Here is an 18,920-nt window from a genome sequence, read left to right as displayed (position 1 = left end):
CTGGGATTGGGCCTTCATCTCCTTGCTTTACCTGTAGCAGGTTATGGTTATTTTTGGTGTTTGGGGGCACTGTGAATGGTAGATGTGTGGGAGGTTTGTTTGTGCAGTATTAAGAATAGATTAGACATAACTTGATTGGGAAGGTTTAGTCAGGAATGATCCTGCCTTCAACAGGGGGTTAGACTAGATGACCTCCTGAGGTCCCTTCCAGCTTTACTTTTCTAGAAGAGAAAATGAAGGATAATACATTATGATATCTATAATTTTATGCCCTTTGGAATCCTTGTATAACTACATACTTTCTATTGCTATCCAGCATCTTTCAATGACTTGCCTTCAAGCTGTTCTTCAGTGTATCTGTCTGCTTACCTGTGCACACATGTCCATTCGTACAGGTGGAATGCACATTTTCATGTTACATTATTCAATGGTTGAAGACCATTTTGTTTGAAGTGATGGATATTATCCAACTGAAACCCCAGAAAAGAGTTTGGAAGATGGAATGTACTTTGACAACTAAAATGTAAATGTCAATTCACCCAAGAATCAGCAGCATGTTGTGGCCCCTGATATTTAAAATCTGTGTCTTAGTGTGAATCAGAGCAGCAGAGAATTTACATATAAATTGCCATTCGGAGTGAAAACACATCCAGTAATAAATATACACAATTCTTCCACATCACTTACCAGGATACTTTTGTACACATTGCCATTGTTGTTTTCTACTCTGGTCCGGATTATGCATGCGTCTCCATTCCGCTGGCTGTAAAGTGGAGATGATACTGTGGAGGTAATGCATGTCACGGGCATGGGGCACTTATGAATCTTCGGATTGGAGGTTGAGGAAGGAAGAGGTGAGTTTATGTTGTTTAAAGATGATACTCCTGAGGAAGGTGTGTCCATGGAATGTACAGAGGAACAAGACGATGAGGATTCAGAGAGCTAAATAATGAAAAATTAAGGGGAAAAGTCAGTGATGCAAGCAGTATGGAGGAAAGAGAAGAAACAAAAACTGTTATTCTGGGGTCTATGCCACATTCTTCAATGTTGTTAGTGGCGGTGTCCTACCTACAGGAGTAACTTCATTTGCTTTTTGCAATGCAGTATTACTATTTAGTATTCTATCTGCTGGTCCTGCCTGTTTCTGCTGCTCTGAAGCAGAACAGACCAGCAGGTGGCAGCAGACACAAAGACCTAAAAGAAATTATAATTTTTTTTTTTTTGGCGGGGCATATTGGTTGTAGCCCTGTTGATCTAAGGCCACAAGCAGACAAGGTTCTTTAGGTAAATATGATATCTTTTATTAGATAGTTAGCTGATCTAATAAAGGATATCAATCACATTTACCCAAAGAACCTTGTCTGCCTATGTTCTTAGACCAACACAGCTACAACCAACACCCTTGAAACATGGAAGAGATAAAATTTTGCCATTTTGAAATGAATATTTAGTTGGTTTAAAAAAAGATATCACCTTTACCCAAAGAACCTTGTCTGTTAAAAGAAATTGTGGCACTCCAGACTACAGACTGCGCTTTGTTTAGGAAGGAGCTCCTGAACAGCAGATGTGCCTACTGACCTTTCTCTGTTATTACATATTGGACAAGGTTCTTCCACCCAAGGAAATGTGCTCTCTTGCAATATGAAAAGTAAAACTAATATTCAGAAACACTGGAAACTCTGCTTCCATCTCCTCCCCTCCTTTACGTATGCAGATTTCTCTGACTTTTGCTTTTTTTCCTTTTAGTTGCCCTTTACATTTCCTCTTGTTCCACTCAGAGCGTCACTCCTAAGCTTTGTCCATACACAGCAATGCTTAGTTTATTGGAAGGTGTCAATTGATACCACAGAATCATAGACATAGAGCAGGGGTGGGCAAAATGTGGCCCGCAGGCCGGATGTGGCCTGCCAGGCCATTCTATCTGGCCTGTGGGGCCCCTAAAAATTTAGAAAATTAATATTTATCTGCCCTGGCTGCTTGTCATGCGGCCCTCAATGGCTTGCCAAAACCCAGTAAGCGGCCCTCCTCCCGAAATAGTTGTCTGCCCCTGACAGAGTCACAGAGAAGTAGGACTGGAAGGGACCTTCAGAAGCCATTTAATCCAACCCTCCTCCTGAGGCAAGACCATCCCTATCCAAACTATCCCATGCAACTATAATCTAAACTACATAATACCTTCAACCCTGATGCAACATAGACCTAACACCCTAACCTGCCACAGGTAAAGCACAGCAGCCAAGCTCCTGCTTCTGTAAAATGTTGTTAGTATATGTTCAAGAGGTCCTGGGTAGAGGGCCACAGTCTCTACTACAGAGGAAGGCAAAAACCGCCAACATCCATACCAATCTGATCATGGGGTAAAATTCCTTCCTGACCCCAAATATGGTGATCAGTCTGACCCTGAGGGGCAAGACCTCCTAGTCAGGAAGCTCCAGCTTTGCTACCAGCAGGAATATTGGCAGACCCGTGTAGAAGCCCCAGCCTTGGCTGTAGCCAGCACCCAATGCCTTGGGGAAGGCTTAAAAATACCCTGACACATACCAGAAAAAGGGAGGAGGGATGGGGGAAACCAACACTTACTTTCATTTAAACAGGTGAACACAATTATTTTCGTTCAAGAGTGCTTATTCAGTTTAGTTTTAGTTATTTGTAAACATATTTAAGCTGAATGCAACAGGCCACTCCTAAGCTCAACTAAGTGTCCACAAAGGGCTCTGCAGCTGTTTAACGTAAGTGGGTCAATTAAACCTGGATAGGTTTATAATATGTTGACAAAGCCTCTGATATTTTTTTCTCTTCTCTGATCCTCCTTTGCTTGGCTTCTTGTTTACATGCTTTCTTCTCTTTCTTTCTGTATTGACTGATGCCCCCTGGAGCATGCTCTGTGGGCAGTAGCTACACACTGATGAAACAGGTGTTGTCTGGCATTTGCTTGTGCTGTTGTGGTACTGTGATGGACTATGAGTTTTATTGCGATATTATTGTTCTAAATGTGTTCATCTTGTTATAGGATGTATCAACATATGCTCATTTACTGTGCAGTAACCTATATTACTGCACAGTAGTGGTGCACGTCTACATGTATACGCCCATACTGTGCAGTAAAAATGGTGCATTGCTGCAGCATGGGCATACATTTGATACCTGCATAAGTATAGGAGGAGGGGGTCAGCCAGGGCCACCTGCAGCCAGTGCCCTGGGCCCAGCTGGTGGGTTCATGGCTGCCCTGAGACCTGGGTGGGGAAGGTGGGGAAAGCTGGGGCCAGCGCAGGCCACTGGTCACCAGGGGCTGGGGCAGGGGTGGTGCGGAGAGGAAAGGCGGGAAAGGAGGGAGCTGCTGTGTGTTGGCCCTGTGCTGGGCATGTGCCTCCCAGAAAGGGGAAACATTGGACAGGGCTGTGAGGGTGGGGATGAGACCTTTGGATGGCCACCACATGCTGGAAGTTGCCTCTGGCTTCAGAATGACTGCCAAGTGCTGGCAGCCATGTGGCTGGACTTCCTGTGAAGTAAATTTAAGCTAATGTAAATTGCATGTGTAGACGCACCCATAATATTATACGTAAAGCTAGTATAAGGGGAAAGAATGGGTTAAAGAGACAGTGAAGCCAGGCCTATAAATCAAATAAATAGACAGAGAAAGGCCAAACAGCTACAACCAGCAATGCTGCAAATAAATACCATGGACTTCTAGCATCAACAGAGACTTGAATAGCTTTGTTGACATATCAACACAAGGTGGGATTGCCAATGACATCCTGGAAACTTCGGGAAAGTTGAGTGAGATAAGTATGACAATGGACAGGGTCAGGTGAACAAGTGAGTGTCTGCTTGTGTATGGGTGGGGCAGATTTGAAGGCAGACACTGGCCAGGCAGCTGTAGAGCTCAGGAAGAGGGCAGACTGGAAAGGGAATGGCTGAGTAACTTTGGGGTACTTAGGACTATGCAGATTGGATCGGGGACAAAAGGACTGTTGTCTATTTTGGACATACAGCCCTATGCCAGTATCATTGACTAGTATGTAGTAGAGAGTTACCCGGAGAAAAATCAGAGGTAAAAGACTGTTTAAGTTACACTGATGTAAGTGTTGTGTGTTTGCTTCTAAGTCAGGGTGGCTGTTTTCTCAATGAAACAGGCTATTACTTCCCCACCTGTGATGAAGTAGTGTAATAGTGCCTCCTGCAGCAGGTACCCTGGGAGAGTGGGCCATCTGTCTGCTCTGAATATTAATGAAACCTAGATCAGTGTAAAAGGCAGTTGTAAATTAAATCAGTATTAATCTACTGTGGGCTCAGCCTCTAACGGTACATCCAGATGAGCCCTCACATGCCTCTTGCCACGTCTGAAAGCAGTTTGAAACACAGGAAGAGGCATCCTGGAAACAAAACAATGTTCCCCATGCTGCATATTTGCAGCACAGGCTCAAAATGTGATACCTGGATATCCAGGTATCCAAACGGGGCGGGGCGGGAAGGGAGGGGAAGCAGGGCAGGGCATAGTGCAGGACTACTCCTGGAGGCAACCAGCATCCTGCCTGCAACCAGGGTCCCACAGAAAGGGCCAGGGCTCTCTGCCAGTGCTCGCTGTTTTCAGAATGGGAGGGGGGGAAGGCAGTGGAGAGAGCTCATTCGTGCGGCTCCCCAGCTGGTGCTGAAGGGTGGGGTGGGTGAATTGGAACTCCCCCCCCTCCTTGGGGGGCCTGCAATACACCTGCTCCACCCTCTAGAGGGGGCCTGAAAAACCCCTAGGCTGAACTCCTGCTCCCTTTCCCCCTCCCGTTCTGAAGACACTGACAGGCTAGGAGCCCCAGCAGACACAACTTACAAAAGACACTACATTTTGAAACATCTTTATCTGATACCTCATTCAATCAGTTGTCAGATTTTCACCCAGTGGACCAATTTTTAAGCTGTGCACTTATGTTTGGTCACAGCTAGAAACTGCTTCCTGTGGTCAGATGAGGCAAAAATTGCCACTTCTGTATGCACCCTAAAAGTATCTTTGTGAAATGATATTTTACAGCACTTCCCACTAGTAATATACCAATGCTGGGAGGCTGAAGTGTTTATACAGGGCTAAGTAGCCTGTGCCTTCTTCTACAGGTACTGTGCCTTCATCGGGATTTTACTGTGGTATAGCTAATGGATGGTAGTTATCCCATTGTAAAAAAACACCTTTTGTAGTAAAAACACATCGTTAGAGTAGCTAGGCTTCCTTATTGAGACTTTTTTTCCTGGTGCAGCGTTCCCTTTTCTGAAAGTACTTGCCTCCAGTGATTCAGCATGGGGAATATAGCAACAAGATGCTAACAGCAAGTGAGTTCATTAAACCTGAGTTGTTCCAGGAGGAAATGACCAATTACTGCTAAAATTTATCTTCAAAAGGCTTTGCCTGGCTGGGTTGCTTGTTCTGAGGCAGAAAGGAAGTTCTGTAGTCCTTTCTTTTCATTGCAAACATCACTTTCACTGTACTCCAGGAATGCAGCAAGCAATTTAATGTTGTGCATACACACTATTTGACCTGTTGGTTCTGCTTCCGCAATGCCAATTCTCTCTTGGCACCACTGCAGACAATTCCATCACTCACATGAGTTGTCTTTTGTGTGGGGGAGGGCAGGGGAAGAGCTCTATCCCTTCTACCTTTGCTACACTTATTTTTAAGGATCTTCCCGTACTATTGAAAGCAACACCTTTGTCGACTGTAATGGTGGACAGGGGTAAACGATGGATCTCTAAATTCAGTTGTTGCTTATAATACAAATATCAGCAATTCCACACACCCTTTTCATATTGAATACTTTGAACAAAGGGTTTTAGACCATACCTTTTTCTGAGGCTCATCCATAGGTGTGTCCACAGGCGTGTCCACAGGCGTGTCCACAGGCGTGTCCACAGATGTATCCACGGACGTGTCCACAGGCGTGATGCAGACTTCTTCAGATTCAGAATGATTCGACTCACATGATGATACACTGACAGAATCTGTGCTTTCACCAGAGCTCCCACTCGGAGTAGATTTTGGCTGCTCTTTGGTGGGTGTACTATTGGTGATCACATCTGATCCCAAAAACAGTCTGAAAACAAAACAAAAAATAGATCAGGCAAATAATGAATGAAAAAAATGTTGCTGGACTGAACAGATGCAACACTTGCTTCATAAGTCCATGTGTTATTCTGCTAAATCTCTTTTTATTGTTCATTGTCTTTACTCATCCGCTATGTAAGATTTAAAATTTTTTTGCACACCAACATTAATATTTGTTATTCCCTGATATAATCTAAGCTCAGAGCCAAATGTAGAGGTAATAAGTAAGAAACAATATGATGGACTCCCGGATCCTCCCTGACTCTGATAGGTGATTAAATTGGTATGAGTTACATTCCAAGGAGCCAAAAGGCATAAAGGTTAAAAGCAAAGGGTGGCCTACCTTCAGCTTATTCATTTTTGCCCTCTCCTGTTATGGTTTCTTTCCTGCTTTACTTTTCGCCCTTTGTTATATAAATTTCATCATTCTGGAATCACTTGCATTCAGATTTAGGAGGCAAAATTCAGAAGAGCTCCAGTCTCCAGGTTAAAGTCTCTGGGTTGCTACAGTGCTTGCATTAAAATAATGTTTGTCCCTTGATCTTTCGCCTGGGCTCCACAGTGCAGGAGACAAGGAGTTAATAGCCAAATGTCAGCCGTAACATTAAACATTGTTTGCTCAAAACACCACCTGTTAAATTCATCACATCTTCTCTTGTCCAGCCTATGTCATCCTTTTCATGTGCTCTCTCACATCAGGTTTAAATTCCTCACCCTCACCTTTAAGGTCTTCCACATTTTTCCCATTCTCCTTGATTTCTGCTCTTATTACATGCTGCTTTCCCTACATTTCTCCTTCTCTTCCTTCAATGTTTGGCTCCATTCTGTTGGTCCCCACTCACATTGTGCTTGAATTTCTATGCAGTGTTTCATATTCTATTTTATACTTAATTAGACTGAAAGTTTCTCTGAGTTGATGATGCTTATCCTGGAACTTGCTACACAGAGTATTCAGAAGCATTCTGGCAATATCTGCCTCTTATGTTGCAGGGAATTTTTACATGTGTCCTAAAATAAATTAACCATGCACCTAGCTCTGCTCTCATTTTCTTTGCTTTTCTACAGTAGTCCATTAAGTTGTTATTATTATACATCACGTTAACTGTGTTTAGAATTGGGTCCTCAAACTGTTCCTTCACCCGCACCTCAAAAAAGTCTTGTAGAACTGAGCTATCTGCTTCTAATCTCTTTCATCTGTAATTATTTTTGCTAGTATTTGAAACAATAGTTAGAGATAACCATTTCAGAAAAAAGTATGATTTTTTAGCTGACAGAATCCCTTGAAGTGATGCAGCATATTGTATTCCCTGCCAAGTTCCTTGTCTGGCAGAATATGTATTTCTCATTTGATTTATTCCGGTTCTCGCTCATAATAAATCATAAAATACCACTAGTCATTCTGTCATACTCACAGGCTGAGTCTCTTCACCATACTTTTCCGAGGTTTCGGTGATGTGGTGCTAGCGTCTGCAGCTGCTTCAATCTCACGTGAGAGGTTATAACTAGAACAGAGAAAAATTGCTTATTGAAGGTTTCTAAATGCAATTTCATTATCATTTCTTTGGATGTCTGAAGTTCTCCTGCACAGATTTCATGATCATGTAATCTGATTTCAAATTGGGGATATTTGAGAAGAGATTTTTCAGTCTTTCCAAGTGCAAGAATAGAGAGCAGCAACACAGCAAAAAAGAAACAGCCATCTGCATGTGTCTTATTTTGAGGAAGGGATATCTGGTTTCTTTGAAACAGGATAAAGAGCTGACAGGGTTCTTGACATCAACCAGCTAGTTTAGCACTTGCTCAGGTATGTCTCTACAAGTTGCAGTCACAGTGTCTCTGTGGCAGAAAGCCACCTTGGTTTCTCCCCAAAATCTCTGCCCTGTGACAATGTGATTAAGATGGGCCCAGCACAGAGGATTCACACCTCAGCCTATCTCTTTAGGTAACTTGAGCTGGCTGCATTCCTGAGGGAGGGGGGGAAACCTGCTCCCTCTGCCTACGTGACTGGCATCAGCTACCTGGGTGAGGGGCATCTACCTGGTGGGCTGGAATCTGCCTGGTAACTGGTGATGTATTTCAAATTCGTTGGCTGACAGCCAACCGGAGCTGGCCTCCACTGGACCAGGTGAATGAGGTCACAGGAGCTATATAAGTTAGGACTGCCCTGGAGGAAGGGGCAGCAGCCATGTGGGGGACTCAGAGGAGCTTTACCATCTGAAACTGGCTCTCTCCCCCATAACTCATGAGCAAGGAACTGCCTGCCTCCAGAGGGGAAACTTCACCAGCCTTTGGAAGATGCTTGTAAGTAAACTACTTGAGATATGATAAGATATCTAGCTGGCAGTAACTCAGATGCGTGATCAAAAGGCTACCTCGGCCAAACTGTTTGCTCCTTAAGATTTCTAGGATATTGCTCAATCTTGTACTCTATTTTCACCCTCCCCCTGTAATCAATAAAGTTCTCCTTTGTGACCGGTGTGGGAGACTTATTGAGGGGTGCGTCTAAATTATGCCTAAGAGACCCCTTAGGTCTGCAGACTAAGGGAGACTTTACTTTTTGCCCCCTGACTTGGGGAAGTGCCCCAAGTGCCTGTACTGGGTCAGGTACCCGTAGGACTTTAGGCCTGTGTTTCCCCGAGGACACAGGGCCGAGAGTGAGTCCATTCTCGGGGTGGTGGCAGCTACGTTACCCCCAGGCTAGCAAGTGTGCTCCAGGAAGGGGGTCAGCCGGGCGTAAGGTGCCCCTAGGGAGGCACTCGGAGCCTGGAAGGTGGTCGCGCACAGGGAGGTGGGCGGCTCAACGCAGGAGCGCCCCCTACTGGCCTGCCACAGTCTCAACATAGTAATACTCTTTGATTTACATCTGCATATGTCTGACCATCATGGGCGATTGGTGCCTCCTAATACTGGGGGGCACCAGTGGCCAATCGCCGACCGGGGGTAGGGGGGTCCCCCAGTGGCTAATCACCAACTGTAGGGAGGGGGCACTGGTTGATCGCTGCCACCAGCAGAAGTGCCAGCAGCAAAACCAGAAGTGCCAGCAGCAACTCGGAACCGCTGCCAGTGCTTCTGTCAGGGGGTACACAGTCAATCTCAGGGGGTACACGGTCAATCTCAGGGGGTGCACATGCACCCCCTATGTGTCGCCAATGCTGACCTTATGTCTGTCTGCACACGCACATCACATACTCAAACTCACAAGCACAATCTACTATAATATAAAATCCCATTAAGTGTCAAGTTCTCACCAGTTACTTGACAAAAGCACACTATTTTTACCCTTGATTGGTCGTATAATTAAGATACTTTGGAGAGAATATCTAGAGCAGATATAACTTGCTCAGCTAGATGGGAGGTTGGATATGCAAAGCATACTTCCTCTACTGCACTGATAACCTTACCTCTCCTCTTCTGTTAAGGGCTGCTGTCTCTCAAACCATCGGATGAATTTTTGGTTTGGTGTAAGGCAGTAGCTGTTACAGGCAGATTGCAAAAGCTTAATTTGGGCAATTACTTCAAACTCCTAAGGAGAAGCAGCAAAGAAGAATTTTAATTAGAAAATAAAACAATGCCAAATACAGACTCATTCATATTCAAAGCAAGGACAAATGGACAAAACACATGCAAGAATAACCATAAGGCAAAGTAAAGACTGTGCTTCAGTCTCAAGTGACTATAACTGCAATTTTAGGTACCACAAAATTTGCCCTTTGTTTTCATGGAACAGCTGACACTCCTTGCTCCTTGCAAATTTTATCAAAGATCCCCAGATTATTAGGGAAAAATATGACAAGTCTCCAGTGCCACCATGCCTCTTAACAAGATTGCTTTTGGGAGCTATAATATCTAATATGAATGTAAGATGCCGGAATGAGACCATTACAAATTGAAATGTTCTCTTTATTCACAGACTAGGAACACCAGGAACAGTAGTGAAACCTTCCCTATGCCGTCTCACCTGCATACCTCCTTCTATAATAGAGAAAATTACCTCTAATGGGGTGTGCTTACTGGGTCCTTAGACTTTCGAGACCACCAAGGTTGTCCATTAGATCACTTAGGGTGTCCCTCCAAGGAGGGGGGAAGGTTCTGATTTCTCCACTCCCTTGTATTCTGTATAATCACTTCTACTTGTGCAACATTAATGTAAAAGGCTACCCCTGGTGTGATCAAATGGGAAATTTAATATGGTATCATTCTGAAAACATTTTATTGAGGTATAAATACAACAGAATGGAAGGCAGGTGAGAGTCACGGCCTAGAATCGAGCCACACAGAGGAACAGTGGAGTGAAAAGCTAGTCCAGGAAATGGGGTAAGAATCCATAGCCCCTGCTGAGACCACATTTAACAGCATGCAGCCTGTGAACAATTGCTTGTTCTGCAATTACAATCATCAACAACCATGAGGTGGCTACAACTTTGCTTTTCTACTGATTTAAGCTAAACTGGATTGGTGACCTAAGAGATTTGTATCCTTTACAAATGCTACAAGCCATTGACAAAAAAAAAAGGTAAGTCTAAAATGTGGTTTGGGGTGCTGAGAATTAACTGAGCCAATGGGGCTATCTCTGGGCAAAATCAAAGTGCTCACTGAATCTCTGAGAAGGAAAAAATCTGTATTTGGTTTGACTTTGTCTGGAACGAAGTATGCCAAGCATATTGCTTTCTATATGGTTTGACTTTGCTCATCTGTTTAATGAAGAGCAGACTGTGGGAGAAATGGTAGCGTTTTTGTTTTCAGCCCCATCTACCCTGTTCATTCTTTTATTTGGATTCTTTATTGGATTCAGTGAAACAGATCGATGCAGCAATAGAAGGCAATTTATAAGACTGAAGATATGTTTTCTAAAAACAAAATTCACATTCTGTCAGGGATGTCTGTGACCGGATAACAGACTTCCTCCATTAATCCCCATGGGGAATTCGTGGCCAGTCCCCATGCACATACATCCTATATATGTACTATGCAATCCTAAGGAATGGTTTTGATTCTGTAGAATCCATCTAAATAACTACAGATTTTCCTTTCTTCATTTCCCTTCTCAGGCTTATTTGGATTCATGGTCATCCAGAAGTCTATTCTTCTTTCCTCATTTCCAAGAAAAATCTCATCAATAACATGCATAAGAGGGAGAAAATAATTCCTAAAGTATAGACTGAATTCCCCTGAATAAGCTGGCAGCTAAATGCAAGTGAAAGAAGAAGTTCAGACTTACTCGTCTTCTCTTCTCAAAGTTTATCAACCCACCCTACAAGAGAGAAAGAAAAGAAAGACCAGTGAAGAAGCCAAACTGTGCAAATTAAATTGCCATTCTATAAAAAGAAGTGTGGATGAAGCAATATTGATAAATTACAGCATTTATTCTCTTTCAGCAAGGGCATTCTCTTTCAGTAAGCCTGAGGTCTCAGAGTTGGTGAAAAAAATATTAAACTTACACGCTAGTCCAAAATGGATACCAGCCTCCTGGACTGACGGCCAGACTCACCAAGAGGAAAATTTCTAACACTTTAACAGAGGTAGCAGGCATGTTTCAGGTCTCAGTTGAAAGGCACAGGTGTAGCTTTGTGTGTGAGAAGTGTGCCCATCTCCTGCCTGCAGTGCACATGGCTCTAACCAGTGTTCTCAAGTGTTTGTGAGCACTTGGTAAACATACAGATACGCTTACGCACAATTGGGAAACCATCCAATACAAAATTACATTTTGTGTCAATTCCAAATCATATCTGCTTGAGTTCAGTTTTCAGAAATGTCAAAGAAATTTACCAAGCCCAGACAAAGTTGCACTGGCCCATCCGTTTCAGGAAGACCAACACAAGCACCCTACATACCTGAGGTGTGGGCTTTAGTGATTACAAAGGAAAAGAAAGACTAAACCAGTGGGTTGATTTTCAAAGGCACTGAGTACTTTGCACTCCCATTAATGTCAGTGGAATATACGAATGTTTAAGACTTGCGAAAAGCCAGTCTTCTCTTCTTTAAATGCTTGCACAGGAATTTAGAAGCCTAACTATAAGGACCCAGATTTGAAACTGCTGGCCCAATAATGCAACTCATTTTCACCCAAACTACACATTCCCTCTCCTCTTTGGTAACATGCACACTTCCTTGGGTACATACAGCCTGTCCTCTTACCTAGTTCCTTCCCTCACCCTTAAGTCCATTAATTTTCTAAACCCTTTGAAATGCTGTGATTCCAGCCGCCCATTAACGCAGGTGGATTAATGAATGGGCAAGCTGGGCATGAGACCAGAAGCCCCTTCCAATTCAGGGCCCCAGGATCCACATCAGCAGAGAAGTGAAAGCCGCAGTTTTAAACTCAGTGTCCATTTTTGGCACCAAGTTTAAAACTGCTGCTTTCACATTTGCTTCCCTGGGAGCTGGAAGCAGGCCCCCTCCACCAACAGAGCTGGGGGGAAGAAGGGCAGGGCTGGGGTCAGGCTGAGAGCCGTGCCATGCCTGGGGGAGGGGGGCAGGCCAGGTGGCACCATTGCTTGCGGGGGAGGGCAGTGAGCTGTGTTGAGAGAGCTATGCCCTACCTGCCATGGAGGGCAGGGGGCCGTTGGGGCTGGGCTAGCTGAGCCAGGAGCACCACACTTCACTGCGCCTTTGCAGGTGGTGGTACTGGGAGGGCCTTAGGAGCTAGAGCCCCACAAAATTCGTCTGAAGCCAATCCCACCCACAGATGAGCTACCTCTCCCAGTGCCGCCACCACCCGCCCACGGCACTCCCAGCCAAGTCCAGCTCAGCCCGGTCCTCTGTATCTGCGGGTCTGCACAGGACAGCCAGGCAGCACCTTCCTGCACATATGTGTGACAGGGGCTGGACGAGGAGTGAGACTTGACTGCAGGCAGCTGTGGGGGAGGAGAAGGCAGAGTGCTATCTGTGTGTGTGTGTGCATGTCTGTGTAGGTGTGGGTGTGGAGGTCTGCGTGCATGTGGATGGGTCTGTGTCCATGTGCAGAGAGTGAAAGTAGAGTGCATGTGCCTGTGTCTGCATGCCTGTGTGTGTGCATGTGTGTAGGGGGGTATAGGTTGTAGCCATGTTGGGCTAAGGACATGGACAGACAAGGCTTTTTGGGTAAATCTGATACTTTTATTAGACCAACTAAATAGTTGGAAAAAAATTTCTTAGCAAGCTTTTGGGTTTAAAAACCCTTCATGAGGCTGAGGAAGCATCTGCAGTTGGTGTGTGCTCTTCCTGGATGGAATGAATAGTAAAGAGGCCAGAGGCTGGGCTGCATGCAAGAAAGGTGGGCAGTGAAAATGCAAACTGAGGAGTCAGTAGGTGAGAGACAGGCTGGAAGGGGGCAGGAGGGGAGGAGGCGAAGATGAATGTAGCAGGTAAATAGCGGAGAGGTACTTGGGGAGTCAGATGTCACGCAGGTTATGATGTATCATAAATCCAATGTCTATGTTTAGCCCATGATTTTTTATATCCAGGAGGTTGATGAAGTGAAGTTCATAGGCTGTCAAAAGTGTTTTGTAAATTCCCTTTTACAATTAAAACTGGGAGATTGGAGAGATAGTGATTTTCTTGTGAGAAATGTGCCCTCCACAGGTAATTGGATATTCTTGTCTTTGATAGATTTCTGGTGTGTGTTCATTCTGGTGCACACTTGTTGTTTGGTCTCATATTTTCCATCAGGGCATTTGGTGCACTGGATGAGATATATTACATTTCTGGAGGTGCAGCTGTAAGATGCAGGAATGCTGATGGCTCTTTTGTAGGGGTGGTGGAGATGTGTTGGCAAGTTTTGCATTTCTTGTCATGGCATGCTCTGGATCCATTTGGTGTGTTTTGGGCCGGAGGAAGTTCGCTTCTGGTAGTGAGGTCAGTGAGGTTCAGTGCTTGTTTGAAGGCTAGGATGGGTGGTTCTGGGAAGATCTCTTTAAGAACTGTGTCTCCTTCTAGTATGGGTTGCAATTGTTTCAGGATTTTCCATATAGGTTCAAGGGAGGGGTGATATGTCAGAACCAGTGGTGTGTGATTCATGGGGGTTTTCCTTCTGTACTGCAGCAATTCTTCACATGGTATCCGGGTGGCTCTTCCAAACATGTGATCTATCTCTCTGGAGAAGTGTCCTTGTTTAGTGGAAGCCTTTTTAAGATTTGTGAGGTGGCAATCCCAGGTGTTCTCCTCAGTCTAAATTTGTTGGTAACTGAATTTGACTGTATATCACAGCTTCTTGGTGTGTTTAGGTGATTGCTGGTTCTGTGTAGATATGTATTTTGGTCTGTGGGTTTCTTGTATAACATGGTCTGTATTTTACCATCTGGATGCTGATCATCATGTCTAAAAAGGAGATGTTGGTGCTGGAGTACTCAAGAGGTAGTCAGATGGAGGGATGATGATTGTTGAATTTCTGATGGAACTCAATCAGAGATTGCAGATTTTCAATCCAAATGATGAAGATGTCATTGATATATCTTAAGTATAGCAAGGCTTTGACTGTGCAGTCTTTGAAGAAATTCTTCTTCCAGGTGGCTCATAAAAAGGTTGGCATACTGTGGGGCCATTTTGGTGTCTATAGGCATGCCCATGGTCTAGAGGAAGTATTGGTTATTGAAAGTTAAGTTGTTGTGCATGAGGATGAGGTGTATAAGGTCAGTAATATCTTTGGGTCTGTACTAGGAATTGTCATCTTGCTCTTGTAAGTATGTAAGGCAGGCTTGGATGCTGTCCTGGTGTGGCATGCTGGGATATAAGCTGGTAACATCCTGGTTAGGAGGGTGTTGCTGAGAAGGTGGCCTATGTTTTTAAGTTTTCATAGGAAGTCTGTAGTGTCTTGGACAAAACTCACTCTTTGGGTGACAAGTGGTTTAAGGAGTGATTCAAGAAAACCCACTGACTCTCACTGATTCTCTCACCCACTGACTCCTCAATTTACATTTTCACTGACTGGCTTGCATGCATACCAGCCTCTGGCTTCTTTATTATTCATTCCATCCACCAACTGCAGATGCTTCCTCAGCCTGATGAAGAGTTTTTAAAACCAAAAACTTGCTAAGAAATTTTTTTCCAACTATTTAGTAGGTCTAATAAAAGATATCAGATTTACCCAAAGAACCTTGTCTGCCATGTGTGGGTGGCGAGCACAGAGAAGTGGGAATATGCCACCCAGCATCCCCCATTAGCATTAGGAGAGGAAGGGGCCCCTCTCCCTGCCCCCTGCAGCCCAGCTCCTATGGAGGGAGAGGACCTCCAATTTTGTGCTTGCCTAGGGCTCCAGTACACCTTAATCTGCCTCTGCCCATTGGTCAAGATCTGTTGTGCTTACTCTTCCCTCCCTACACTGGACAGATTTCCTTCCCAGATGAGGAAGAGAGAGGAGGAAGAGTCTTTATTTATCAAGTCCTCAGCGCTCAAATTTTTATGCTTTCAACTGAGAAAATGCTGAAACATTGTAGGCTCAAACTGACAGTGCTTAAGACAGAGCTGTAACATCTGGTTTTCCAGCATGGCATGGGAATAATTACAGATAAAAAATAACTGTCATTTAAATAAAACTAAAATAATAAAACCCCTTCTACTCTCATTGTATTTTGTTCAGAAAGTTTTTATTGTTTTAATATAAAGTGTCATATTTTGGCAGGTCCCTTCAAATAAGCTGCATTATTAAATTCAGTAGACCTCTTTTTGCTAATGAAAGTATTGTTCATTCTCCCCATCTGCTTGATGTACACATTCGTCTATGCTTGTGATTACTCCATATGAAGAGATGAGGGAAGAACACAGTGAAAGATACAGGACCATGGGGATTGTACTAAGTAACGGTTAGGTAGGGAAAAGGGTTAAGATTCAGGAAGCTGCTCAAACCTACCTCAACATGGTCCTGATGGGCTGTGTCAAGCATGGTCAGATCAGTAAGAAAGGTTCCAAGATAAGGTACTGTGCCCTGCATTACTCCCTGCACAGAATCCAAGCAGCGTTTGGTTAAATGTCAAAGGAAAGCTAAGAATTCCAGCCAGGAAGTGATGTTATAAAACAGCAGACAAAACTAGCCAGCTAACAATCCTAAACCAGATCTTAAGTCTGCTTCTTTTCCACTTAAATCAATGAGAATTTTCCCATTGCCTTCTGTAGCAGTGGGACAAATGAACAACAGATATGGAAGGGTACGTACACTGAAGTCCAACTGCTATCTTGCAGGAAGTCTTGTACGTAGTGTAAGTATGAAATCTAGAATGAGCACAAACGAGTCTCACAGTTACTTTACCTTCAGCATGACAGCTGAGTATGTAGATGGCTCATGATATCTTGTGTGAACAGCATTTTTTCTTTGGTTCCTCTCCGTGAGGCATTGCTTTTTTAATGATGTTAGCAAATCATGTGATTCCTTTCACAGTTTTTCCTCCAAGCTGTATACATCCTCCCTGGGATAATTACCATGTTCTAATTAAGTTAAGATTCAGGTTTTGATTTTCTTAGGCCTGCTGTCTTGTGTGTCTACATCAGGGAGGAAAAAAAGTCACACTGCTACAAAAAACAGCAAGACTTGTAATGTGCCAGTCAAACAAAAAAGCAAAATATCTGGCAGTATTCTTTCCTCTAGCTTCCAGATCTCTCCTCCTCAGTAAATATTTCTGAGAAAGTCACTTGTTTCTGCAAATGTTCCATTGCTCTCTATTTCATCATGGTAAAAATCAGTTTTCACTGGCAAAACCAGAAACCAGACATATCTTATAACAAGCCATTGTGCAAATTCCAAAAAAATGTATGGGATCTCTGTGTGTTTTATGACCTCACTCAGAAGTAAATGAAAATTAGGCTTTAGACAGAGTTAATTTTCCTGGAAAGTTCTAAAAAGGTCAATGTTTCTATTAAGCATTTCACTCATGAAAACTGGATATTTTCAGAGTTCTGTTTGAAAGGTAATGGAGACAGTTTATTGAAAGGAGCTCCTGTACTTCCTTAGGAGAGGACAAAACAATTGAAGACTATGGTATCTTCCTATATTTACCTATCGTGTATTACTGTCTTATGCAGTGGCTTTATTAAGTTCCTGAGTTTTGATATTAAGGTCCAAACATTCAACCCGGCATCCATCATGAATAGCTGGGTAGGACATTGGGCAAACATCCTACCCAGCTATTGTAGTCGGGAGGGGTGTGAAAGAATTAGTTTTGTTCACCCCAGTGCACTCTTACTATGGAGAGAGAATCAGAGCTTGGTGCAAAAGGAAATGATTTAGAACCTCATCTCTCCTCTAACTGCTGTACTCTCTTAGCGTCAGCAGTACCTCATTTCATGCACTGGATATTAATTTGGAATATACATTTCTCCTGGCACTATAATACATACACAGGTGTTCCTAGAGTACAGGAGAGCTTGGTTTTTCAATAAACATAGCTGTTATGATTTGGCAGTTCAGCACAGCCCTGCATACCAGATAGTATTTTAGGCCATATGTAAAAAGGGACACAGATAAGGCTGAGTGTTCAGCCTTAACCTTTTGCATTAACTTTGTGTGTTAGTTGGTCAAGCTTACTCCTGCACTTGGGATTGTGTTTGCAGAGTATGTCACAGTTCGTAATTTTTAACGTTATCATTTTTGTAGGCGATTAATCACATGCACAAATTCAGAAAGCAGAGAGAACAAGAGACTGAACACACCATATCTTTCTGCAGCTGAAGTCGTCTCTGAGTCCTTTTTTGGTTCTCCTTCACACTACTGTCCAAATTTGCAAACTTAGATGTTCCTTCCTGTAGACCAAAGGAAAAGGCAATTGATGAGGATAACAGGTAAGATTGGAATCAGTGTAAATTAATACAAGGAAGTTTGTCTGCAATGGATCTTGCCCAGCCTAAGCTGAGAAGCTCTGAAGCTTTCCTGATTTTTCTAGGTCAAAGCCATCTAAATATGCTACTTATGTTTGTAAGCTTTATCCAAAATCAACCTATGGGCTTCACTTCCTAACCTGAGTTTCATAACCAACACTATCACAAATAAACATGTTCTTCTGTTATGTAACATTCTGGTGTTTTTCTTTTCTTATGCTGTAATACTGACCTACGATGACTAATTTCTGTGGTTTGCTGACTACAAAGACATTCAGTCAGACTTTCAGCAAATGTAGAAGTTTACATTTGTATAATTCAGGAATTAAGCATTTCCATTTTCTTAACTTTGAGCTGCTCAAATGTCCATCTGTCTTAGTGGGACCTGAAGCTAGGAGGTGAGGGCTAATAGGATGGGAGTGGGTAAAGAAATAGGAAAGGAAATTGGTGAAGTGAAGGAAGTCAACCACTGAAGGATAAAATAAAAAGAAGTGAAAAAATAATTTAAAAAGAAATAAAAAGGAAGAAAATTAAAGAAGGTCTCATAAATTTGGAGTTGGGATTGGGGGTGTGGGAGGTGCTGGTCATGCTTCTCAGGGTTGGAAGTGGGAGTGGTGAAGGAAGGCACTTTTGGGGGACCTACTGCCCCTGCCCCAGGAAGGAAGCCCCAGCTCATGGGGACCTGATCTGGCCCTCTACCCTGGTCCCCCTGCACCCCACTCCTGGATTTGTTCGTGCCCTGCAACCTAGCTAGCTGGCACATGCTCTGCAGGCAATTTGCACAGGGTTGTACTCCTGAAGTAGGAAGGTCACACCACTGGGGGCAGGAAGGGGGAGTTGGTTTGGTGTCAGACCCAACTTGGCAGCAGCAGTATTGCTAACCCCATTGTGCCAAAAATCATGAGACGAATTCTTAAAAAAATCAAGAGACTGGCATGTAAATCATGAGATGCTATTTTTGAAGCATGTGTGTGTGGGGGAGGGTTATTTGTGAAGGTGTGGGAGGCTAGGTGTTGGTGTGTGTAGGGGGAGGGGTTTGGAGCCTGGGGAGGGAGGG

The 18,920-nt window shown here is 43.7% G+C and overlaps 1 protein-coding gene across 3 annotated transcripts in view; it reads right to left on the bottom strand.

Annotated features, from left to right (window-relative positions):
• The window catches only part of RGL1 (ral guanine nucleotide dissociation stimulator like 1), a 102,187-nt gene that overhangs the window by 3,587 nt on the left and 79,680 nt on the right, over positions 1 to 18,920 (bottom strand). For 2 of the 3 annotated variants that reach the window (XM_090048235.1, XM_090048234.1), the window contains 7 exons: positions 17,699 to 17,788; positions 15,906 to 15,992; positions 11,301 to 11,333; positions 9,484 to 9,605; positions 7,495 to 7,584; positions 5,822 to 6,071; positions 688 to 942 (listed from right to left, as the gene is read on the bottom strand). In XM_090048235.1, coding sequence (XP_089904361.1) covers positions 688 to 942; positions 5,822 to 6,071; positions 7,495 to 7,584; positions 9,484 to 9,605; positions 11,301 to 11,333; positions 15,906 to 15,992; positions 17,699 to 17,788 — 927 coding nt within the window. The remainder of the gene's footprint in view (positions 1 to 687; positions 943 to 5,821; positions 6,072 to 7,494; positions 7,585 to 9,483; positions 9,606 to 11,300; positions 11,334 to 15,905; positions 15,993 to 17,698; positions 17,789 to 18,920) is intronic. The other variant, XM_090048236.1, reaches the window with a different exon arrangement.

This window comes from Crocodylus siamensis, chromosome 5 (assembly GCF_052110815.1).
Source record: "Crocodylus siamensis isolate JL-2025a chromosome 5, ASM5211081v1, whole genome shotgun sequence".
NCBI classification, from domain to species: Eukaryota; Metazoa; Chordata; order Crocodylia; family Crocodylidae; genus Crocodylus; species Crocodylus siamensis.
This window is presented reverse-complemented; position numbering and strand designations above follow the sequence as displayed.